The sequence below is a fragment of the Halichoerus grypus genome, chromosome 8, assembly GCF_964656455.1.
Source record: "Halichoerus grypus chromosome 8, mHalGry1.hap1.1, whole genome shotgun sequence".
Classification (NCBI taxonomy): Eukaryota; Metazoa; Chordata; class Mammalia; order Carnivora; family Phocidae; genus Halichoerus; species Halichoerus grypus.
In genome coordinates, this window is record NC_135719.1 from 7623389 (window position 1) to 7648525 (window position 25137).

The 25137-nt window shown below is 43.5% G+C and overlaps 1 protein-coding gene across 5 annotated transcripts in view; it reads left to right on the plus strand.

Moving 5' to 3' along the window:
* NTRK3 (neurotrophic receptor tyrosine kinase 3) overlaps positions 1–25137 on the plus strand; it is a 399858-nt gene that overhangs the window by 366470 nt on the left and 8251 nt on the right. For 2 of the 5 annotated variants that reach the window (XM_078078900.1, XM_078078898.1), the window contains 3 exons: positions 9143–9184; positions 13717–13875; positions 16950–23382. In XM_078078900.1, the coding sequence (XP_077935026.1) occupies positions 9143–9184; positions 13717–13875; positions 16950–17135 (387 nt within the window). In that variant the 3' untranslated portion in view covers positions 17136–23382. Of the gene's footprint in view, positions 1–9142; positions 9185–13716; positions 13876–16949; positions 23383–25137 lie in introns of those variants that run through there. The other 3 variants (XM_078078899.1, XM_078078901.1, XM_078078902.1) reach the window with 2 other exon arrangements.

Sequence of the window (25137 nt, forward strand, 5' to 3'; positions counted from 1 at the left end):
TTATCCCATTTGTTCCTTCAGATTGTCTGTTTCCTTATCCTGTACACACATTTTCAATATCAGTCATCATATTTTTTTAGATTTTTTTTTTTTTGGCATTAAATACCGAGCAAAGCCAATCTTGTCTGAGAGTTTCTTATGTTTGCTAAATAAGTCTGAATCTAAATCAAAACCTTGGGGGAACAGCCAGAGCTGAGCAGGGTACAGTAAGAATCTAGATTTATCACAAGAAGCCTTTATTCTCCCGTTTCCCTTTACCTATTAATGTTTGGCAAGCGCTCGGGGTTTGGGTGGATCCGTCTAGATCCAGTATGATCCGTGGATCTGAGCTGAAGTGAGACCTCCAGCTCTGTTCAGTGCATTGAGCTCTTCTAATAACTTCACGATGGTTTGTTTCTACTGGAAGATTTGAGCGCAGCCAGGAGGCTCCACGTCTAGGCATCTGTAAAAAGAAATTAAGGGCAAGTTATTTTTCAACCTACATCTTTGGACTTGCACTGTCTGCTCTATAAAAAAAAAAATTATATACATATTGCTTGGGGGCAATAAAGGACAGTGAGGTGTCTGAATGAGGGCCAGCATTTAGACAGGATTTAGAAAGGGGAAAACAAAAAGGGGAGTTATAGAAGGTATGTGTCCCTGGGCCTTCCATCTAAGAACTTGCTTCTGGCAGATGTAGCTCTAGGTAAGAGAGTTGGGGAGAATCACAATGGGTCTATTTATCCTCAAGGCTCACACTGCTAAACAGCTTGGCTCTTAAACTCCCTGTATTTTTGGAAGACTCCAAGGGTTTTTCCTAATCCTGGGGCTAGAGGCTCAGTCTGAAACAGCCATTCCACTGAGATTCTGCTAAATGGATGCCTTTTGCATAAACTGTCACAAAGCCTGGCTCAGAGGGAGCCACGCTATAATGATGTCTTTGTGAGCTTCCTCTGTACCTTCCCTCCAGAGAATCCCAACTACCTCCTAGACCCGGGGCTGAGGTCTTCAGTCTGTGTCTACAAGAAGCAAGGTGATAGCATGGCCTACACTATATCAGGAAGAGGAGGGGAGGCAAAAGGAAGGCAAACAGTTCTCTGCCTTATGAAGTCAGAAGTCTGATGTCACTATAGAAAATCTCAGTGTCTTATGTAAGTGTTTCATCTATGGAATTTTATAACTGGAGTGAAGCCACGGACAGACGTGCCCTTGTGACTGCGCACATCCCTGTTGTAGATTTAATCAGATTTAAATCAGATGAATATTCAGACTATTACATCCCTAAGGCCTCGCCCACACAACTGGGGAAACAGAGTTCTACTGGGAGACCCAAAGTCTAAACGCAACAGGAACGCAAAGAAGCTATAGAACTGAAATTTAAGCTTTGTAAGACTCAATCCGTACATGGGGCGCCTGGGTGGCTCAGTCGTTAAGCATCTGCCTTTAGCTCAGGTCATGATCCCAGGGTCCTGGGATCGAGCCCTGCATTGGGCTCCCTGCTCTTCGGGAAGCCTGCTTCTCTCTCTCCCACTCCCCCTCCTTGTGTTCCTTCTCTCACTGTCTCTCTCTGTCAAATAAATAAAATAAAATCTTTAAAAAAAAAAGACTCAATCCGTATATTTTTGATTTGTATCCCTGTATGTATATATGCTTTTCTCTAGGAATACGTTTACATTGAAAACAAGAACAAGACTCTAGGGGACTTCCATTTCATTTACTCTTCTTAGTGACCTTGGGCAAGTCATTGCCTCTCTTCCAGCCAAGGTTTTCATGCCTGGAGGCAGACGAGGTCATTTCCAAGGCCTTTCCCACTTTGTATGTTCCTGAGGTACAGCTTTAGCATTGAAGCTCTCCTTTGGAGCCCTGGATTCTGACGAATGTTGGATTTGGGGAGATGGAGTGGATGCAGTTACCAGGTAGGGCTGGTCCCCCAAAGAGCACCCTGGAAGGAAGACAGGTTCTCACACCAAAGCGGCATGCCTAGGGAGTGGGCCAATGGGGCTGGGCAGAGGGGTGAAAAGCTGGTTGGAAATACAGTGTCTGTAAATTCAGAATAGCCAAGTGGGGAAAATGAGGGGAGAGAGGATCAGGGACAGGAGGGGGGTGGGTAGAATAGGGGACGATCTGCAAGGGCAGGCTACCATTTCTAAGGCTTTGGCGCCCTCCCTCATATGTGGGGAGGGAGCTATTAAGAGAGCCCAGCTGTCAGGGTGGGGGAGCAAGCGGTGAGTAGGGTTAATTCAGGAAGGACAGTCATGTCCTTCTGAAGTTTTGAAGCCATCAGCAGAGTGAATCAACTGATTTAGAGTGGAACCACTTATTTTTGCTGTCTTAGAGACAGGATACATTCGAGGAGGACTTTGCATCTTTCCTCCTACGTTTAGGCCATTTATATCAAGAGGCTTCCGAGGGAGATTTCACCAGCTACGTGTGATCAGGGCATGGTCGACAGGCCTGTGTTTGTATTTATGATCCTACCCACCTGCATGCGCGATGATGCACATGTGTTCATCTAAACATTCCTCTTCCGGATGCTGGGGTGTATATATTTGTGTGCAGCCCATGTGTGTGAAAACCCCAGGCCCTGTGGAACAAGAGCAGCAATGATTCTAAAGATTGTAGTGGTGGCTGCCGGCCTACTGCTGGGGGCATGTTCAAGGTGACTACCAGCCTTGGCTGATGATTCGCTTGGACACGCAGAGCAGAAGCCACTGGGGCTTGAGGGAGACCAGGAGAATTTCCGGGGGTTGGAGAGTGCACATGCTAAGCTTTCTGTCTTTTTCTTAATGCACATGGAGGTTCTTCTATGTGCTGAGACACGCAATCAAGAAAGATTAAAATTGAATAAATAAACAAAATGACACCGACAATAAATGGCAATCTTTGTGATTAAGCTGTTTTGCCATTAATGTGCATCGCGAAGCTTTTACAACTCTTCAGAAAGCTACTGCCCTTCTCATGGACTTTAACAGACTTTGACTTGGCCCATACAGATTAGGGATTACGGAGGTAGCTTGAATCCTTCCATTGGTTCCAGAAATATTGCGCCCTGTGAATCCGTGTTTGCTCACCTTTGCTGCATTGTGGTTTTTTTATCTGGGAAATATGGGTCACTTTGTCTCCTTTATACCTTGTCAGAGTCGCATGAGCATAGCCGTTTTGAACTTCTGGGAGAGAAGCAGGCTTCTATGAGTTCTTTGCAACCCACCAGCTGCCTCCTTTTCTGTGTCATTAGACGCAGAGAGTTGAGAGGCCTTCTAGAGCTCAGAGTTCCTCTTTCACCCAGAGCAGTGGGATCCCTCTGCCTGCAGGGGAGTGGGTGTCTTTCTGTGGAAAATAGCGAGACAGTGCCTTGTTCGGGGAAGACGGGAGAGGAGAGGCGGCTGTGGGGAGATGGGTGGAGGGACACCCCCCAGAAGAACTCTGTGCAGTGGGGCATCCTGCCCTCGTTGGAACTGGGGCCTGAGATCCTCCTTCAGCTCTTCACACCTTCAGTCCCACCACTCCTGGCCCCCAGAGCAGGGTGGGGAGCAAGGGCTCAGGACTTAAAGGAGTGGGGTTTGGGGGTTTTTGGCAGGCACCCCGGGCTGGAGGTGAGGCGGTAGCTCTTGCTTCCACCTTTTGCATCCTCTCCCCTTATACTGCTGACGGGGGTGAGTGGGGTACCGCCCTGAGGAGAGAATTGAGGCAGAGAGACAAGACTCCAAACTTCACACCGCTAGGGGCTCAGTCTCTGGACCTGTGGTTTTCAAACCTTTGATGCCCCTAAAAGAATTTTGAAAAATCACCTATGCGTGCCCCCCGTGCCTTGTAAGTTGCTATATAAAATCTTCAATGTAATTTCGAATAGTTGCAAACGATGCCATTTCCAGACTATTGTAAATATTGGCATTAAAAAAATACATCACTTCTGTAATGTATCTAATGAACTTTAAATATCAGAGCAATTTGATACATCATCTATTAACCACATGAACAAGGGCTTAAACAGTCAGTTTTATGGGGTTCCTTCTTCTTCCTGAATTTATGTTTTCATTCCAGTTACCCTACCAAGTTTTATCCTTATGTATTATATTTTTATGCATGAAAGCCTTTTATTGGCCTCTCTATCATAATTTAGTGTGACAAAAATATGTATGAATATTTAAATTTAATTTTTAATGTCTGATAACCATTAGTTCCTAGATGGTAACAGTTTTGGGATTGAGTTATCATTACAATTATTAGCAATACATAGACGTAGGCAGCAGATCAAAATAATGCATTTATAGCACAACTTTGATGAATAGGAACGATAAGAAGTATGAGATTTTTGGAAATGCATCTCTTATATTTTTCCATTAGTCCATAATGAATATTATTTATTGCTAAAGTAAGGAAGGTTCAGGATCAATTCTATTCCTGTTTTTTATTTATATAACTCTAAGAACTGAGAAACGTTATTTACACTAAACTAATAGATGGAAAGGAAGGAGTTTTGTTATTGCAATGTGACTCAATTCTTTGAACTGTTGTTAGGCCTTTTGCCTAAAATCTCATATTGGCCTCTTTTTTTTTTTTTTAAGATTTTATTTATTTGACAGAGAGAGACACAGCGAGAGAGGAAACACAAGCCGGGACAAAGGGAGAGGAAGAAGCAGGCGAGCCCAATGCGGGGCTTGATCCCAGGACCCTGGGATCATGACCTGAGCCAAAAGCAGATGCTTAATGACTAAACCACCCAGGCTCCCCTCTCATATTGGCCTCTTATCAAAATTTCTTTTTAATCTCCGCTTAGCTGATCATTCTTTTAGGTCTGTCCCCCTTCAATCGTTTGAAATGAATTGGAAACGACTCGACGCCGAAAGGATTTACTTTCCAGCCACTAGAGACATTCATTTTCAACACCCGTACTAGTATTTCATAGCGTTTATTCGTTTGTACTCAGTAGGTTTTCTCCCCTGAGATTTAGGATGAGTGAGAGTCTTGTATTTCCTGTGGAGGTGGCAAGTGCGCATGTGTGTGTGCACACAGTTGGGAAGGGGGATTGCTGGGCCACAGTGGGTGCTCAGTCAATGTTAGAAAAAAAAATCCATATGGGGGTTTAGGATCAGTGAAATCCTTCAATGCTTTCCTTGCCTGGGTACCCATTGGAAAAACTTCATGTGTCTCCAAAGTTATGTGGATCCTGGATTGGAACCACTTCAATGGGCACTGCAGACATCTCTGCATGTTACACTGAATAGGAATTCTAGGCTATTATTCTTAATGGGGTGAGGAGTCACCCGAGATATATGTAAAAAGTGCACCTTCCCTACTGACAATAACAAAAGGGTGGAAACACTTGAGTCCTATCAGTCGGGGGCTGGCTAGACAAACTGTGGCATGGTCATGCTCGGTGGGGTCCGAGACAGCTGTAAAAGGAACAAGCACCCCAGCAAACAAAAGTAAAGTACACAACAGGTATGTTACTTTTATCTAAGAGAATGAAGAAAATGAATATAGCCTGTATTTTCTTATGTTAAAAACAATAGAAGAATAAACTAAAATCAAACCAAAAAAAAAAAAAAAAAAAAGGTTACCTGTAGGGAAGGAGGAGATCACGGTGGGGAGAGTGGACAGAGATGGTATCAGACTTGGATCTGATGTACTTTGTTGGTTTTAGCTTTGAAACCATGGGACAGTTTTCACATCATTATAAACATTTAAATTTGTAGAATTAAACCAATTCTTCAAAATAAAAAGCAAAATGAAACACATAAGCCTAACTGTATATTAAGTATATTATATGTATTTTATAAACATATGTTAGGATAAAGCAACTACATAATATTACTAATTTAGGACTCAAGATTTTCAGCATAAGGAAAAATACTGATATAAAATCAAAGAGGTTAAGTAAAAGCTCTGTAATCCTAAATTTGAGTTGGAAAAATCAATATGAACTCATAATGTGTTTTCTTTTAGAAGTTTTTCCTAGCTACTTCCATTATAAACACCTAGAAATAATGACCATCCCAATAGCAATGAACACTCCTGGCATCCATAGTGTAGTCTCTAAATATCCCATTGTCCACCCAAAGGATCCAGGGCTCCTTGGAGAAATGGCTGCTTCTAGGGCTTGGGGCAGCAAAGGTACAAGATGAGCCTATCATATTTTTTTCATGTCAGAAGCAAGGATGCTATCTTTCATGTCAGAAGCAAGAATCAAAGACTTATAGGGCTGGGGCAACAAAGGTACAAGATGAGCCTATAATATTTTTTCATGTTAGAAGCCTACCTTCCCCCCCCACCCCCACACACAAACACACACATACAGGAGTTAATAATACTTCTCAGAACCAAACCAAACCAAACCAAACCAAACCAAACCAAACCTCTTATTGGTCATCTTTGGAGGATGCTAGGGAATGAATTCATTATTCTGAGCACTGATAAATAAAGGGAGAGGGCCAGGCATTTCCCATATGAAGTGTTGTCGGTATAATCAAATAGTTAATGAGGGAAATTTTTCACTTATAGAAGATTTCCAGCAAGTGTATGCAGAAGGGATGCTAGAATTAGAATGCCACCCTTCTGTAGCCGCTAATGGAATATTGGGTCTGGGCAGTAATCATCAGTGCCTGCTAATGCCTTAGGTGAAAAAGAATGTTATGATGGATGACCAGGCTGACAACACGGGGATCCATGATAATACAGGTGGTGGAAGATGGTATCCAAGGTAGTGTAATCCAAAGATCTCCAAGTACTTATTTTCTTTCCAGAATCATTTCTTAGAATTTTTGCCTTTTTCCTGTATGTTTCCTGTTTCAAAGCTCAGCCTTCAGGTCTTTAATGTAACACGAGAGTTTGGATCATTAGCTAGTATTTCTCAGGCAGTGGCTAGGCAAGTTACTTTATTTTCATCTGTGAAATGGGGATAATAGGGAATTCGAATCATATAGGATGGGATTAAATGAGGGATGTGTGACTGGTACTCAGTGTGCATTCATTGGCATTATTCTTTTTTTTATATATTTTATTTATTTATTTGACAGAGAGAGACACAGCGAGAGAGGGAACACAAGCAGGGGGAGTGGGAAAGGGAGAAGCAGGCCTCCTGCCGAGCAGGGAGCCCGATGCGGAGCTTGATCCCAGGACCCTGAGATCATGACCTGAGCTGAAGGCAGACGCTTAACAACTGAGCCACCCAGGCGCCCCTTCATTGGCATTATTCTTATGAAGATTATCACGTCAGCCCATCGCTTGTCTGGTTAGGTTTTACCATGGGACTATTTGTCAATATTTCTTGTCAGTGAAGGATTTAACCACTAGCTTTCCCAGACTAGCTCTCTCTGATGTGGAAGAAGGATGTAGATTTTTTTTTCCTGGAGGAAAATCAGTGTAGGCTAGGTGGTCTTTATGGGAATATAGAAACCAGGAAATGAGGTTTGTTATGCGACCCATGAGTGTGTAAGGACACACATAGTGAATAGTCATTGCACTTTATGTGTATACTTCTGCATTTAACAATACTCAGTGGGATTTTGCATACCTCATCTTACTTTAAGCAGGGGCATTGCTTGATTCCTATGTTGAAGATGAGAAAATTGAAAAAGAGGTTGAGTGCTTGTCTAAGGTCACATCACAACCCAGCGCTTCTGAGTCCCAATTTATTTCTCTTTTTGTTATGTTACTGATCTCTTGAAATATTTTAGTCCACTTCCAGGGGAACGCCTGATAAATTTCACCCACATTGGTGGTGAACATCTTGATAAAATTTTTCTTAGTGGGGTCCCTGTAGTCAGTTAATACCCTTCTAATACTTTTATTCCCAAACACTTAAGCTCATCAAGGTTTACACCAGCACACTAGAATTACTCCCTCTTCGTAAATTTGGAGATTTCAGTCTGGAATACCTCTTCTGAATTAAGTATAAAATCATTAAATGAGGCAAACACCAGCATCAGTTTGGAGGAATCCATGACTTGAAATTTTTCATAAAGAGGAATGTTTCTGTATTTTATTTTTTTCACCAAGAAACCAGGTCAAATAAGCTATTCTACAAAATTCTATCACAACCGTACTTTTTCTTTACAGAACATCATCTTTGATACAGAACTTACGGAAATTAGGTCCACTGGTTTTCCTTTACTCAGATGTTAACTTTTTTCCTTTTATAGTTTTTAAACATTTTAAATGTGACACATGATCATGATGAAATTATAAACAGCATAGAAGTACATATAGTAAAAAGGTGATATTTTCTCTCTGGTCAGTACTCACTCTCATTTCCTTCTCCAGAGGAAACATTAGTTTAATGACTGTATTTCTGGATCTTTTTCTATGCATTTACAGACTTATGCATTATTCCCTTTTAATGTATTTGCTTATGTAGACACATTTCTACATGAATTAGAATGCTAATATATATATTTTTAATGTCTTGTGTTTTCATTTAATGTATCCTAGACCTATTTACATATCACTACACTTACTCCACTATATTCCTTTTAACCACTACAAATATATGTGTAATGATGGACAAGTTGTTGCCCTTAAAAACAATGAAATAAGCAGCCCCTTCAACCAATTATTTTTGCTTATAGGAGCAAATATTTTCTAAGACTCCTAGAAGTAAAATTACTGAGTTAAAAGGCACTCAGCATCTTCAGCGTGGACAGACTCTGCCAAGCTGCCCGCAGATAAGTTAGCAGTGACACCTGAGAATAACTCTATCCTCGTACATTTTCAAGCACTAGATAGTATCAACCTTTTCAATTTTTCCCATATGACATTCAAAAATGTGTCTCTTCATTGTTTTAATTGGCATCTCTTCATATGTTTGTGCTCATTTGTAGCCCTTTTGTGGATCATCTGGTCTACCCTTTCCTCATCTTTTTTTTTTTTTTTTTTTGGTCGGGTTGCTTTTTTAAAACTAAAGGAACACTTTATGATATATGGATTTTAATTCTTTGTTACATATATTGCAAATATTTCCTCTGTCATTTGTCTTTTAACTATACTTATTTTGTATTTTGCCATGCAAAAAGTGTTTGGTTTTTACAAGTTGTATCGCTAAAATCCTATCCTTTACGGCTTCTTGAACATGTGTCTTATTTAGGAAGGCCTTCTTCTCCTGAGTTATACAGATATTTTTCTAAGTTTTCTTCTAATATTATTATTGTTTTGTTTTTATGTTTAGCTCTTTAATCCATCTGGAAATGATTTTTGTATATGGTGTGAGGTAGGTATCTAAGTGTACTTTTCAAATGAATAGTTCATTGTCCCAACACTTTGATTACTAACCCATCATTTCATATATTAAATTCTGATATTATACATGGGTCTGCCTCTGGACTCTATTTTGTTCCATTGATCAATGAAATTTGTCTATATCTATGCCAATAACACAGTGTGCTCATTTCTGTAGTTTGATAATATGTTTTGCAATCTGATAGAGTAATTCTCCCCTGTTATTCTATTTCAAATATATCTTTGTTTTTATCAAGTATTTATTCCTCTAGACAAATTTTGGTATCATCCTGTCAATTTCCATACATCATTCCATTGGGGTTTTCGTTTAGATTGTGTTGAATTTGCAGACTAATTTGAGGGAGGAATGAGAGATTTATGACATCGAGTCTTCCTATTCAAGGAAATGACATATCTTTCCATATATTAAGATCTTCTTTTATGTTTTCAATACTTTTCTTTAACTAGAACTTGTATATTTTCTGCTAAGGTTTATGCCTAGGAGTTATAATGTTTTTGTTGCTATTATACAAACAATCTTATTTTCCATTGAATTTGTTACTACTGGTATATAGGGATAGTTTGATTTTTTTAGGTTTATTTTATATCTGGGTGGCTTATTAAATTGTATAATGATTCTAATTGCTTTTTAGTTAAATACCTTGAATAAGTCTTAATCATATGCATGCAATGGTTTTTGACTCTTCCTTTTCAATGTTTCTACCTTGTTTTTATTTTTGCTTTATTGCATTGGCTAGGACCATCTCAATGGTATTGTGTAAAATCAGTGATAGAAGATACTTCTCTGTGCTTCTAAAGTTTTATTAGCATGTATAATAGTCAGTGTCTTAGATAAAGGAAGTTACCTTCTATTACTAATGAATTTGGGCATTTAATCAGAAAAATGTGTTGGAAAATTTTGGCATCTTTTGAAAGGATGGATTTTCTTCTACCGCTTTAGTGAATTAAACACTAGATTTCTTAAGGCTGAGGCATTCTTGCATTTCTATTATAAATCTTATTGAGTTATAATATGGAGTTCTTGTAATATCTTGCTGATTGAATATAATAATATTTTATTCATTAATGTTATGAATATAACAGATAATTTTACACATATATAGATAAAATATCTATAGCTGTACTCATGTATTTAAGGCTATATGCTATGTTTGACTGATTTTATCATCAGAAGTATTTAAATCACAGAAAGTCAATTGGGAAAGTTTCTAACTTTTTTATTTTTTATTTTTTGCTTTGGGAAAGTATAAATAGGGTAAAACATTTTAGTAGAACTTACTCCCAAAAATCATCTGGACCTTGTACTTTTTTAATGTATAGAATTTTTACTACAATTGTAATTGTTTTTCTGTGTTTGAATTTTCTACTTCTCTCTTTTTTTCATTAATTTTTTCTAGTAAATCAGTTATGACATTTATTTTCAAATTTCTTGTTGTAATATTTTTAACATTTTACATTTGTCTCCTCTATGTCTTTTATTAACCTTGCCACAGGGTTATATTACTTTTAAAGAACTACCAATTAATTGTGTAGATAAGTCTCCTTTTAAATTTTTTTCCCTTTTGGTTGGTTCTTTTGCTTTGCTTTCTTTTATACCAATTCCTCATTTTATCTTTATTATTTATTTCCTCTTTCTTTCTATTGTCATGTAGGTCTTTACTACCTTTGTTGTTGAATCATATTTTAATTTATTAACTATTTTAAAAATAAGTCCTTACATGTTATAATTTAAAAAATTACTTTAGCTATATTTCATAGGTTTCAATGAATACAAATTTAATTATCATAATAGTTTTACATTTAATTTTCAATTATTCCTTTACCAAATAGTTTTTTAATTGCCCAAAGGGAAACTTTTAAAAAAATTATTCTTTTGTTGTGAACTTCTATTTGGCACAGAAAATGTTTCTCATTTTTATTTTATGTTTACTGTGGTTTTTATCTTGGCATTTCAGCTTTCCTTTGAGGTATTATATGTGATTGGTTTTATAAATTATTTCAGAGAATTGAAAATAATTTTCAACTTTTTAGGGAGGCTGAAAGACACACAATTGCAATACTCATATCTATCAATTAAAACTCATTATCTATATTTTTAAAATGTATCTTCATTTATCTTGTCTTCTTGACCTGTCCGTTTGTGAAAGAAGTATTTTGGTTTTCCATTATAACGGTAGTTTTGTCAGTTTCCTTTGGTTTATATCCTGTTTTTAGTCTTTGTATTTTTGTTGCTATATTACTTGGAGCCTGATAATTCATAATTATCATAATGCAGAATTTTGCCATCTTGAAATATGATTTAAATTACTTTTTCTCCTTTTAATTCTTGGCATTCTAAATTTTTTTCCACATGTTTTTAATTGTCAGCATTTTATGTATTCGATATTATACATTTAAATCATATATTGTGTATATCAAATATACATATTTAATATATATTCATTTTTCCTTTTATTGTATTTTTGCATTCTTTCATTTTTAATATTTTCTGCTCTTCTACACATGTCTTTTCTAAATAACACACATCTTGATTTTTTAACATAAATTTTCTCTTATTTAAGAGGCAGTATAACCCATTTGTATATAGTGTCTATATAATATACAAATTATTACAAAAATATTATTATCTTTGTATAAAAGACATAAATTATATACAAAGATATTATTTAAACTTCTTTTTCATAGTGTGCCTTCAACATCTTTAACCCATTCCTCTTTTTTGTCATCTTTTTGGTACTGGTTAGAGATTTTTGCTTTTCTTTTCTAAAAACCGGTTTGGAAGCTATATGTACTATTTCTATTCTTCTAGGAGGCACTTAAAAATTTTAGCAAGCAAATTTAAATTGAAACTCTTGTAATCAAAAGTTGATGACTGTTTGTAAATTTGATTTCCCTCCCTAAAAGACAAAGCCTTTGCCAGGCTTTTAATGATTTCTCTTCCTATTCTTCTATGTACTTATGGCTGAAATTATCTGAAGGTTTCATTCCAGAGAAGTAGTGTTAATAATAGCAGTCGTAGTACTCTTAGCATTATTAGTATTATTATTTACTTTACGTCTCTATTTTACAAGAAGACTTTATTAGTAATTGTATTACATTTTACTACCAAATTAGCAACCGCCATTTAGATTTAAATTGCGTTTTTGTGACTTCTACACTCTGCTTTATTTGTTATGTTCCCAGTCATTGTCTATTTTAGATTCTTTTTTTCTGTTTCTCTGGAGCAATCCTCAATTAATTTTTGCTCCTTTATTTTCTGAAAAGCTATGAGTGGTCAACTTTCTGAGTCTTTGCTTGTCTGAAAGAAACCCCTTCATTTGTCTTTACACATGACACAGAGCTGTCTTGATTATAAAAATCCCAGGTTGAAAACAGCTTCCATACATCCTTATCATCATTTATCTTCTAAAATATTTCAAGTGGATAAGGCAAATATCATTTTCCTTTTTAGAAATAAGATTGCCCATTTTCCAATAAGTCATTCTTAAGTGTTCATTATCCTTATCCCTTCCAACTGACCCACCATAGAGAACTTCTAATTAATAGTTTACCAGGGCATTTATAGAGAGCTGTTTCTATCAATGGCAAGCACTTTTCTAACAACAAAATTCTATGTATGAGCCAGAAGTTCCCATTTCTGATGTTCTATTTGCTAATGATGCAGTGAGTTCCTGAGTTTTAAAACATGCTGTGAATTTTCTTCCACTTATGCTAATACCTCTAGCCTGCTGGGCTGTGAGGATTTCCCTAATGTTTTCTCAGGAAAGGGTACCCTGAATGTCAATCACTTCCTCTCATCCTTGACTGTCAGATCTGTAGACCCACAGATGGGTCTCCGTAGGCTATTTTAAAAGAGACTTTTCTCACTGGCCTTTGAGATGTTACTAAGAACTGTCGTAAATTCTCTTTCGGTCCACCTGATTTCTTATGAGCCTGTGGTCTTCCATACATTTGGAACTTCCCTGTTCCCTTCACTTGAAACACTGAGACATAAGTTACAGTGAGAAATTCAGGATTGTCAGATAGAAGGTAAAGTCATGGTTCTACAGATTAGATGCACTTGGATAATACTGTGCTTTTACCACCTGGGCCAAGGAGTCCAACCTGGTGTCTGAAAATACTCAGGTACTTGATGGCCTCCCTCATTGATTCTGCTGACTTCCCTCTGGACCTCCTTTCAAGGCTAGGTTCACTGTAGTACCAGATTCTAAAACCTCTCCCACCCCAAGTCATCTTGCGATCTTTCTTTGTACTCCATGCCAAGGAACCCACCTGCCCTTAGGGATTATCTCTCGTTGCCACTCTAGCTGCCTCCAGTATTGTAGATCGTGGATGTCAGTACCTCCACTGAGACTCTGACAGCAGCTGCATCAAGTTCAGGTTGTGGCTATCATAGAATAAGAGGCATCGAGTGCGCATCTACTTACGAAGAGTGCAGACAGGCAATGACCGATTCTGGCCATCTGGTCACTCAGTGTGTGCCTCTGTCTTGATCCCTTTTAGGTGGGAGGACACACCATGCTCCCCATCCGTTGGATGCCCCCTGAAAGCATCATGTACCGGAAGTTCACTACGGAGAGTGACGTGTGGAGCTTTGGGGTGATCCTTTGGGAGATCTTCACCTATGGAAAGCAACCGTGGTTCCAGCTCTCAAACACAGAGGTACAGAAGGGGGGGTAGAGGGGAACCTCCATTTGGGGGAAGGCTGATAGGAGTTATCTTGGGCCAGGATTTAGACCTAGTATACAAAACACGAGGCGGTGTTTGGAGCTAGCAGGGCAAATATAAGCAAGAGAGGAGAGCTTCTTAGTAGGAAAAACATTAGAGCTGTAGGAAGTGTGGTGTAATTGTCAAGAGAGCATGAAATCAGATGTCTAAATGGAGATGCAAGTCCCAGTCCTGTTTGTGCTGCGACACTTAAAAATCACAAACGTCTCCCTAAGACGGAACATGAAAACAAAGAACAACTCTGAGTTTTTCAATTGTGCCATCTTGTGGAAACACCCAAAGAGTCTGGATTCCCAAAGGTTTTAGGCCTGCCAGGCCTGGGATGGGCAGAGGATGGTGGATGGGGAAGGCACATTTCACATTATTGATAGAGCTGTGTGTGGACCTCCAGGAATAAAAGCGCTCATCAGAGAAAACAGCATCATCATAATTAACACATTATATGCTTTTATAATTTTGATTTATAATAATAATAAAAATTCCAGCAATCAAATTTTCACAATAGCTAACATTTAGTGCCAGGTACTTTTCTAAGGACTTTAGCTGTATTAACTCAGTACTTTCCACACGAATACCTGTTGAGATTCAGGGCAAAGGGAAGGGAACTGCTTGGAGTTCTGGAGAGGACTGGCCAGAGACTCAGATGGGAGCTTCTGCAGCATGGAGAAGGCATGGGCCATGGCCACAGGACTCCTGCCTCCAAAGCCAGTCAGGATGGTTCTCATTTATGTCTGACCAGACGCATGTTGCCCTGGAGAATAGTTAATAGACAGTAACGGTCTTGGATTCCCAACCAAGCAGACCTATAAGAGATTGCAATTTATTTTTATGGTATTCTGTTTTCTATGAAAACATGAACACAAGGGCCTTTTAATATTGCAATCTTATCTGAATATTTGAGAAAGTATCTTTGTCTTTGAGAACTGTATTCCTTTTTGCTTTCCTGTTCCCTAACCGGTGAGTTTCAGAGACCAAAAAGAAGACACTTCTTTAAATCTGTAGTACCTCATCAATCACAAGCTGAATGAGTCTTGACCACGTTTCCCAAAGTAGGACAAAACATTTTAATGACCTTAAAAAAAAAAAGAGTGTATATCAGAACCCATTGTTGCAGTGTTTTAAAGAAAATTGTTGCTGTTTTCTTGGGGTGTGGGATTGGTAGTAAACACACACATACATACACGCAAGCATGCACGCACGTCCATGCATGCATGCCTATACCTACCCGCGTACATGCACGTACATACTCCTGCACAAACATGTGTGCACATGAGTATACGCAGCCCGAGCACAGCCTCCATGTAGTTTCGTGGCCCCAGTGAAGAGGGGATGTGGGTGGAGGGTGCTTGTGGTATCAGTAGTAGATTTGCCCTGGAGACCCAAGCCAGCTCATAGTAGCCAACAAGGTGTTTCTAATCATTTCTAACACAGTTTGCTGAGGTGTTGGCCTGGAAGGTGGGCTTTCTGCCCCCAGCCACCTGTCCCACTCCACAGCCCAGAGCAGCCAAGTACTATTAGCCACTGATCATGGGTTTCTTTATGGAGGTTGACAACCCAGTGAGCCCACACTGGAGGAGACACTAGTGAGTGCTTTTGATCGTAGCATTAACAGCTGCTGCAGTTTGAGCCGGGTCCCTTTTCGTGGAGGTGAAGGTAATGGAGTGGGGAAACAGGGCTCTAATAACGGAGAACCTGAGTAGCTGGAGACCGATTGGGCTGGCACAGAAACAAGCCTCTTGGGCCGGCACTGACGCCGGGGTGAATCGGACCAGGAAAGTGCTGACATATTGGGGGCTTGACATGCTGTCCTTGGGTCAGAGTGACATGAGACAACACCCCAGACAGGGCGCTGTTGGGGGCAGCATGAGGAGATAAAGGAGACAAAAGGCGCTTCTCTTGCCCAACTAAACACAGACTCATGGGGGCAAAGACACTGGAGGCACTCAGTTGGACCTGAGTCCGTGTATTTTCTCATTACAACCCATCTCTGAACGAGGAAGCTGGAGTTTGGGGTAAGTTGCCCAAGGTTTCATAGTGATCGAGTTAGGGAGACATTAAAAACCAATCCAAGACCAGGAAGATGAAAACGTGAAAAGTCACATGTTCAATGTCAGCAAAGAAGTGCCTTTGAGAAATTGGAAGTGAACCACAGATTACAGGCTTGGTCCTTACATGGCCAGCTGGGGTTGGTCCAGCCCTACATTATTTGTTTTCTTCCTACTCCTCCTTAGGGCCTCCCCTGTGGTATGTCAGGCCATGCTTTGTGCCCTTGGCTTCATTTGGGCCTTATGACTATGCAGGAGGCACACATTGGATCCCCCTCTTCTAGATGAGGGTGCTGAGGTCAGGTTCACTGACTTGTGCTGGCCACAGAGCTGGGCGGCGGTGAATCGAGCAGTAGTCCTGATGTGAAGGGCTTTAACAGAAGCCAAATACATGGGTTAGTGCAAAGAGCAGGGGAGGAGGGGCCTCGCTGAGAAAGGGAACCACATGGCAGCATAGAGGGAAGCCCGGTGCTATGCACAGAGGCTGGGAGCTGGAGGGGAGCTGGCCAGGAGATGGGAGCTAAGGGGAGGGAGGCGTGGAGGGGCCGGATGGTGCAGAGTTCCTTCAAGGGGGTCTCAAAGTCACCCAGGCTCATAAGAGGGGAGGGACAGGTCAGATGCCAATCCCCGCTGCCAAGTGGCAATGAATCGTGCAGCATCCAGATGAGATTCAGGACTAGAGAGGAGGAGTCAAGTAAAGGCTAGCGTGCATGGGGGAGTCCGTGAAGGCCTGGCCCAAGATGTGGGTCACAAAGGGCAATGGTGGGCATGGCCAGCCGGCAGCCTGCCCAGGACAGATGAGAGACTCTGTGCTGTCTCTATCCAGCCTTCAGCCTGTGCAGGTGGGCACCCCGGCTCCGCACTGAAGCTCCTTCATGAAGTCGCCACCTGCTGCTGGGTGGGAGCCCCAGGGCCCAGGGGGGCTTTGGATGTTAATGTCCTGGTTCTTCTCATTATTTTCAGGTCATCGAGTGCATCACCCAAGGTCGTGTGCTGGAGCGGCCCCGGGTCTGCCCCAAAGAGGTGTACGATGTCATGCTAGGGTGCTGGCAGAGGGAGCCCCAGCAGCGGCTCAACATCAAGGAGATCTACAAAGTCCTCCATGCTTTGGGGAAAGCCGCCCCCATCTACCTGGACATCCTCGGCTAGCGGCGGCTGGCAGTCACGGACGCATACTCTGTGGCTTCCCTCTCCTGGCCTCACATCGCCTCTCGTCCACCTCACACTCCTTTCTTCCATCCTGACTGAAGCGAACATCTTCATATAAACTCAAGTGCCTGCTACACATACAACACTGAAAAAAAAAGTGAAAGAAAAAACCCTGTAAGGCAGTTTGGCGAATATATATATATATACATATATATATTTATATATCTAACTATCTATCTATCTATATCCACAGAGAGATACCTTCTCTAATACAGAGAGAAACTGCTGATACAGAAACCATAAGACTGTAACAACAACTCAGAAAATCTTAAATCTTATGAACACAAATGGAAGTTCCCTTTGACTGAAGCTGGGGCCCGTGGATCTCCGGCTCCAGCTTTTCGGGGCCGAAGACCTTGATGACGCAGAGACGGTCTTCACGCTGGGACCGGAGGAGATGGGGTGGAGTGCGAATCAGCGCCGTGCAGGTGATGACCTGCACAGGTGTGCTACCCCTCCCCCGCCCCCGAGGTCTGCACAGGTGCGTGGGCTGACCTCGTCCACTGCACTCAGGAGGCAGCACGAAGTAACACCGGCCCCGGGGGCCTCTGGAATGCCTCACGTCTCCACTGACTATTGCTCCACGCCTTCCCCCTTTCCTCCGCTTCAAGACAATTCTCCAATTTGTCCGTTCTAGAAAGTAGAGTCCTGATGCTTTTGGAAGTCAATGAGGGCGTCTACCACTGAACACTGGACAAACGACGTGACCCAAAACCGTGGTGACAATGGACCACATCCGTCTTGGGTGTAAACCATGCTCAAGTTCCTTCCTCAGTTGGAAAGAGATGTGTCATCTATTCTCTGAACATCAAGAACTGGACGTTCTGGACTTAACCACAGAAGAAAAAGCTGAAATTTGAACCCTCCATGTCAAGGCACTGCCTCCCGCCTTTTCCTCACTGGAAAGACTCCTTGGCCTCACCTCCCACATTCAGGCCTTTGGGGGAGTTTGGGGGCGTAGCGAACACCCCCCATGTTGCCTGTGAATGTGGACACAGCAGGGTTCCAATAGCAGGAGACTTCGTTCCTCGTAGGTCATTATAAGATGTGCCCCTCTGTGTCGTCTGTTTCTCATCCTGCCTGCCCTAGATCCTCAGCCCCGACCTTCTGGGCCTCTCGCACGTCCCAGGGAAACCTCACTGCCAAGGAAGGAAGCCAGGACTAGAGACGGTGTGGGGCAGTGCTTGTTTCAGAGAGCGAGGCCGTGGACTGGGCAGGAGCCGGCAGGGGAGAATCTATTTGGCACCTGCACCGGCCCCTTGGCATTCTCCTCACGTTTCCAGCCCCTGGAAGGATGGATGCATCTGCGTCTGAGCTTGCTGTGAACACTCAGGGGCTGAAAAATCGCTTTTGTGGGCTGGGGGTGGGGGAGGGGCCGAGGCTTCTCCGGGAGGCGTCCACGGTGTGGCCACGGCCGCAGGCTTGGCATCTTAATGAGGACGGAGGCCCGACCGGAGAGAGAGAATGAGGCTTCTGGGCTGGGGTCCTGGCCGCTGCTGTCGAGGCCTGTAACGGGCAGATCCCTGGGCCTCCCGGACACATGACCACGAAATGCCCCTGGAAGGCAATGGCCTGGCCCCATGCAGCCCTCCTGCTGGAGAGGACAGGTCCCTCTCAGCTCACCCCAAGCACAGAGCTCCATAATGGACCGGCCTTTGCCCCCTGGGAGCTCAGGGTGGGCAGGGGTTGGGGGGCTCTGGCCTGGGCCTTGCCCTACAGCGTGAGGGGCTGTGGGCGGCTTGAGCGGCCTGGTCAGCTGCAGCATGGGCATCCCTGTGGGGTTCGGGACTAAATCCTGTGTTTGTGGTTTTGCTTCCTTTTTTTTTTTTTTTTTTTTAAGACCAACAAATGTTTTTATTCAAATAGAAAAGAGCTGTGTTGGGACTGCCAGCCTCGGTTGGGAGTCGGGGATCAGTGAGGCCGCTCAGCTGGGCCGGGAGGGGAGCTGGAGTTTGGTGTGGGTTTGGCCCTGTGCCGGCCTCCCAACCCTGAGGATTGTCGAGGAGAGCTCGGTGGATCGACCACATTAGAGGAACCCTTTGCTGTCCTATGGCCGTTATCCTGCCTGTCTTTCTGCCTCGAGGCCCTGGGTCTCTTCTGGGCCTGTTCTTGCAGGATGAGCTATGGATGCAGTCTAGTGTTGAGCAGGGTAACGGAGGGAAAGCTGTCCATGGAGGGAGGGCCTTGAGGGGGAAGGGCCTTCTGGTTAGATGTGAGGCTCCAAGGCTCTTGTTGCTGCCAAAACAGACCCCGGAGAGTCTCCCCAACACAGACCCTGTGTAGCTTCCATCTCACAGGCTGTGTTTCTACATCACGGTCACTGATAGGCTGGGAAGACGGGGGCATGGGAAGGGGTTGGAAGCTGGGGGGCGGCTGGGAATGAGGAACAGGCTAGGCTTTCAACGCAGGGCGCTAAGGCATCCCAGCCTAAGGGGAGAAGCTAGTTCCTTTGGGAATAAGGAGCCGTGAAGGAGACCGAAGTCAGACTGCGCAGGCCCTCCCTCGTGCTGGCCATGGGGACGCGTCTTGGTCACGTCCACCGTAAGCGGCTGCCTCTCTGAAGAGTAGAGGAACGAAGGGCGGCCGAGCAAGGGGGAGTAGAGAGGGATCACCGGCCTTCTTCCTCCCTGGTTGTGCTCTCTGCAGAGTCTACGTGTAGACTTTAGGTCAAGGCGGGTAAAAGAATAAAAAGGTTTTTGGAGGGTGAGGGAGGCAGAGAGGAGGAGCACCCCAGGGCCCTGGGGGCAAGCAGGGGATGTTATTCCTCCTGTGGTGGGAAGTGCCGTCTCAGTCTCCTGTCTGAGAAACGAGAGGTGCCTGCTCATCTCTGGCCGCTTCAGGGTCTGATGTGTTTCGATTCTCCCAGCGCGGACTCACTGTGCTGTGTGGTTCTCCGTAGCGCCCTGGGAGGCCAGGGGGCCCCTCCTCGGGGCAGCTGCCCCTGGGGGCATGTGGGTCTGCGCACGCATGGGTCCCGTGGGACATTCCTCTCCTTCTTGGTTCCTGCGTCACTGTGCGAAGCGTCTGAGGTGACTTTCGGCCCACAGGGCGCATTTGGTCTTGTTTCCCATCCCCAGCCTCTTTGCACTCCCAGGAAGTGCTGGCCAAGGCCTGTTTATCTATTTATTTTCGAAGAGCTTAATGTGGTTAAATGAGTCTTAAAATGACATCCCATCAGCCAGTGTGGCCGCCTCAGTCCACCCCCCCTCACCCCTCCCCGCCAAAATTCACAGTTTAAAAAAACATGCTAAAGCAGCTCTCAGGGTGTGGCTGGATGCAGACGCCCCCCCCCCCCCCCACCCCGGTGAACTTTGCTGGGAGCTCCAGGTCACCCAGACTGACCTCCTGGCCATGTCATCCTCACCTGATCCCCTCCTGGACCGAGTGACAGTGGCCTGCTTGTGGAGGTCACTTGGAGTAGAGAGGCATGGCCGAGGGTCTTCCCCATTCTTGACTTTGGACATGAACCAGATGCTGCCCTCTTATCATATCCCTGGACCCTGAGTGGGGTCTTGAGACTCACTAAGCCTTCTCTTGCTAACAGACGAGGACTTGTGTTCCTTCACTCAGCAGATCATGCACAGATGCAGATCATGCAGATCATGCACAGAGGCTTCCCACTGGAGGCAAAGGAGGCTTGGTCCTCCTGGTTGAACCTTACCATTCTTCTCTAGTGATGCTTACTTTGTGGAATATACTAGTGCAAATATTTTTGGTGCTAAATACTACAGAAATCAACACTAACGGGAGAGCTGACAGCCAGCTTCTGGGGCTGCATGAGACTCCACTGGAAAGTGTCCCTACATGCTGGGACAGTAGAGGACGCCTGGGAGCTGGGGTGGGAGCATGCAGTGGTGTGGAAAGCCTGTTGGGCTTTGCTTTTGGTTACCCAGGTACCTTGGCCAGGTCCCCGAATCAGAGTATCAGATTTCTCATCTGAGACATTTAAGAGGTTAGAATAGATATCCTTAGGGTCCCTCTCAGTTTAAAAAAAAAAAAGTGTGTTCTGGTCCCACATTTTTGTTTTCTTTTGTTTACTTGCTTATTAGAAATGAGAGAGAAAATGAAAGGAAGGTAAAGAGGGGGAGGAGGGAAAGTCACCGAGGGCAAGAAATTGATTATAGAAGGCAAACAGGGAAGACTCCATGACTGTTAGGTTGGAGGGAGGTTGGTGGGGGGAGCAGGCCCACCAGCTCTCCAGCCGTGGTCCGGCCCCCGAGGCTGACTTCCACAGGCTCTCCTCCTCAGCTTGCTAGCTTCTCCATTTAACACTGACATGCCCTAAGCTGGCAGAAAGGATCCCAAGATAGGGAGACAGGCCCGCCCCCCTCTCGTGCAGACTGCTGGCAGTCTGATTTCAAAACCCGACAGATGTTTATCCTCACGTGCTATTTCATGGGATAGGAATTTGGAATGAGGGCAGCATTTTAAGTTGTGGACTCTTCACCAAAGTCCTTTTCCCTTCTGGAATGCCGAATGGTGTCCTTGCTCCTCTTTCCCAAACCAAACAGCAGCAATATTATTCATCAGAGGTGTGGTTATCGAAGAGGGCAGTCTTGGGCTTTGGGATCACCCCTGTGCTTCGCTTAGAGTCTGGAGCAAAGAAACATCTATAGTTCTTGGTTGAATGAGCCCCTGTGCCCACGGTCTAGAGGACTGCCCTCAAATGCCCCTGGGTTTGGCTGTTGTCAGCTCTGCCGGAGCCGACCAGCTAGAATATTGGATGGCATTTGCCTTACAGCAAGCCCTTCAGTCCAGGGCTTGGTGCTGTAGCCACATTGTTTTTGGTCCCTGGTGTGCCAGACTTTCCTTTGATACCAAATAAAATGTTTTGGCCAACACTTACTAGGTTTTAAAGGGAAATTCCAAGTCTTTGTATCATTTTTAAGGTATCAATATAGACTCCAGAAAATGCTTTGGGATTGCTGAACGGTCTTGGTAGCATCATCTGAGGGGAAGTGCAGGCCCCTATATATTGTATGCTTGTATCTATATCTTTAATTGGACTGGCTTCGTTGAAAGTCTGCTTGGAGTCAGCAAACGGATTCCTTGATGCTCGGTCTCTTTGAGCCTTACATTCCTCGGGGATGAGATATCCAGAGATGGCCTGGCCTAAGAGAGCCCGTCAGAGAGATGCTATTGGGAAATATGTCATCTTGTAAAATTTGATCGTTGGGTGCTCCCTGAATTAAATTATGCTGGTGACAACATTCTGGGCATCTGAAAATCTCTCCTCCTGGCAGTCTGATAGATGGCCATGCAGGAATGATTTCTACCACACCCCGTTTGGGGGTCGGCATTGAATTCACCTGGATTGCAGGTACAACCACCCCCTAGGACGGATGGGACAGAGAGAATGTGAGATGTTGGTAATGCTCTTTTGGAAAGGTGACTGTGGTGGATGTGGTGAACATTTGTGTCACTCTTTGGGGGGTTAAGCCTTTTGCTGTGAGCATAGGCTGTCCCACCCTAAGGATCTGAATCTTGGCTTCTGATAGAGTCTCTGTTTCCCTGGTGCAATCTCCTCAAGCATAGTTTCTTTAACTGCCCTCCAAAATTCTATACTTTGCAACAAGAGACGTCTCTGGCCCAAGTCTTGGCATGCCAACATAGACAGTTTCCGATTTCACAAGGAGATCCATGAAGATTGAGGGTCCCCTCAAAATACTTGGAATTCTTGATCAGAGTAATAAAATTCAGATTCTCCTTCCTCGTTAGCTAACTAAGTTCCAAATTTAAAACAAGGTCCGGTTTGATGTTTGCAGTAGGGATGATGTCTTAACCCAGTGTGTTGAGCTATTTCCTGTCATACAGAGGCAGGACAGTAAGCTCTGTTAATTTTTTCTATTCACCAAGGTAATCATCACTTTGTGTGCAGTGCCATGGCCCAAACTTGTAGCTTGCAAGAGATACTCATGGCCAACAAAGCTAGAAGTTTCTAGATGTAACAGGATAACACAGATGAGTCAAAGCCTACTCGGCATCTATTTCTGAGAAGTGCCTTGGCACTCAGGAGTCTTGCTTTTCAGCTTGACATATTTTGAGAAGAGTTGGTTTCTTCTCACTTTAGATGATGGCCAATTTAGACGTCCTTCCCCAAAGTCCAAAGGAAGATCGAGAGCCCAGATATCCACTGTATTCTCTGACATTCTTTTGGATGCAGTTTCCCAAAAGCCCAACGGGAAATGTAAGTACTCAAGTCTAGGTCTGGTAGTTACTCCTTCACTTAAGAAGAGTATATACTCAAATGAATAGCTCCCTTCAATGTTGTGTTTCTTTCTCGGAGAACTCTCTATGCTCTATCTCCACTTAACAGCTATGTGACATTCAGCTGATGCCTCTGAGCCCACCTCTGGAGTGAATAAATAAACCTGGTCCAGGTGATTTGATTTCTGCTTTCTGCAGAAGAGAAGTAAATCTCGGTCAAGAAGATTTTCTTTCACTTTTATGCTTTTTATGTTTTCTTTTTCTTTATTCCTTTTGGCTCTATCCACTTGCTTCCATAGGACTGACAATCCAGCTTCTCAAACTCTATAAGTCTTAATGTGAGGTGAATTCCAGGACCACAAACAGTTAGGACTTCAAACAGAAAATTGGCGCGGAATGATTCGGCACACAAAGCAGAAAACCTTCATTTCCTGCAGGCAGGATGGAATTGACTGTTATATTAAGACTTGTGAAGGAGCCCAGCCCTGGAGTAATTTTGGTGCTGTCAGACAACGTTGACATCTAGATTAACCTCTGAGCAGTGAAGTTTACTGCAAAGCTCATTGAGATGCAAGTGCTGTGTCTCCACAAATCCCATGGAACTCTCGGTGGCCCACCCTCAGCAAACCCCCATCCCTCCTCCACCCACTGCTCACTCCATCCATGAACTTTTAGTCTCCAGGAACAGAGAAGGCAGGACTGGGTTCTGACCTCAGGAGAGGGAGTTTTCGACCTTTCTGTGACTACAGTGCTGAGCCAGGCTTTCTGCTCAGTGGGAGTGACAGCGGATGTCACTGTCTTGGTTTTCCCTGAGGGGACTGCACATCAAGGCATGAAAGCTACTCTGCTGATGACAAACAGCTTTGCAGCATATCTCGATGCTGCACAAAGTGAAATGGTTTATAAAGAATTAGTGCACCCTGCATCAGTGAGCCCTGCTCTGCTCCTCTCCCTCCCTCCTCCAGTCCAGCAAATCTAGGTGTGGGTTCAACAGATCAGGACTGTACCCAGGTGGCGGGGGGTGGGGTGGTGGTGGGGGGGGGTGGGTTCTAATGGACAAAGGACTTGCCCTGGGTCTGTGCAGGTGTTTCCTATGTTCCTTATGAGAGAGGCAGTCCCAGCTCCTTCTTCTCCTGGTTGGGACAGAGTGTGTACCTGTCGTCTAAGCCCTAGCTTATCAGCTCTCTCCTTACGGGGTGGTGGGCTCCAGCGGGACCCAAACCCTTCAGCCAGCGGAAACCTCAAAGCTGAAATGACAGCTTGTCTACAAATGAAGGCTATTAATTACATCAAAAGTCTTGAGAAAAGGCTGTTCCCTTAGATTCAGACTCCTTCACCTTCAGACTACTTAGAGCGGCTCTGCATCATCACAGTTGTCTTGGGAAGCTTACCTCGGGGTTTGAGAATACCGTGAAGTCCAGAGAACATATTTCTCTGGGGTTTTCCTGATTCTGATTCTCTCTGAAATTGTTTTTCCTACTTTGCCTCTTGCCTTGAATATGAGTAACAATCTCCTTGTATGTTCTTAGATATTTCTTTAGGAGAAATGAAAGCTTCCAGCTCAAGGACATTATGGTTATTGACTGGGAAAAATAGATTTCTGGGCCAAATAATGTCACAGTCATATAGAGGCAAGCCTGATGACTTTATTTAAAAGCAATTATAAGTGTTGTGTTTTGTTCTAATGCTCAAGCTTGCATAGTGCAAATGACATTCCTCTTTCATTTTCATTACT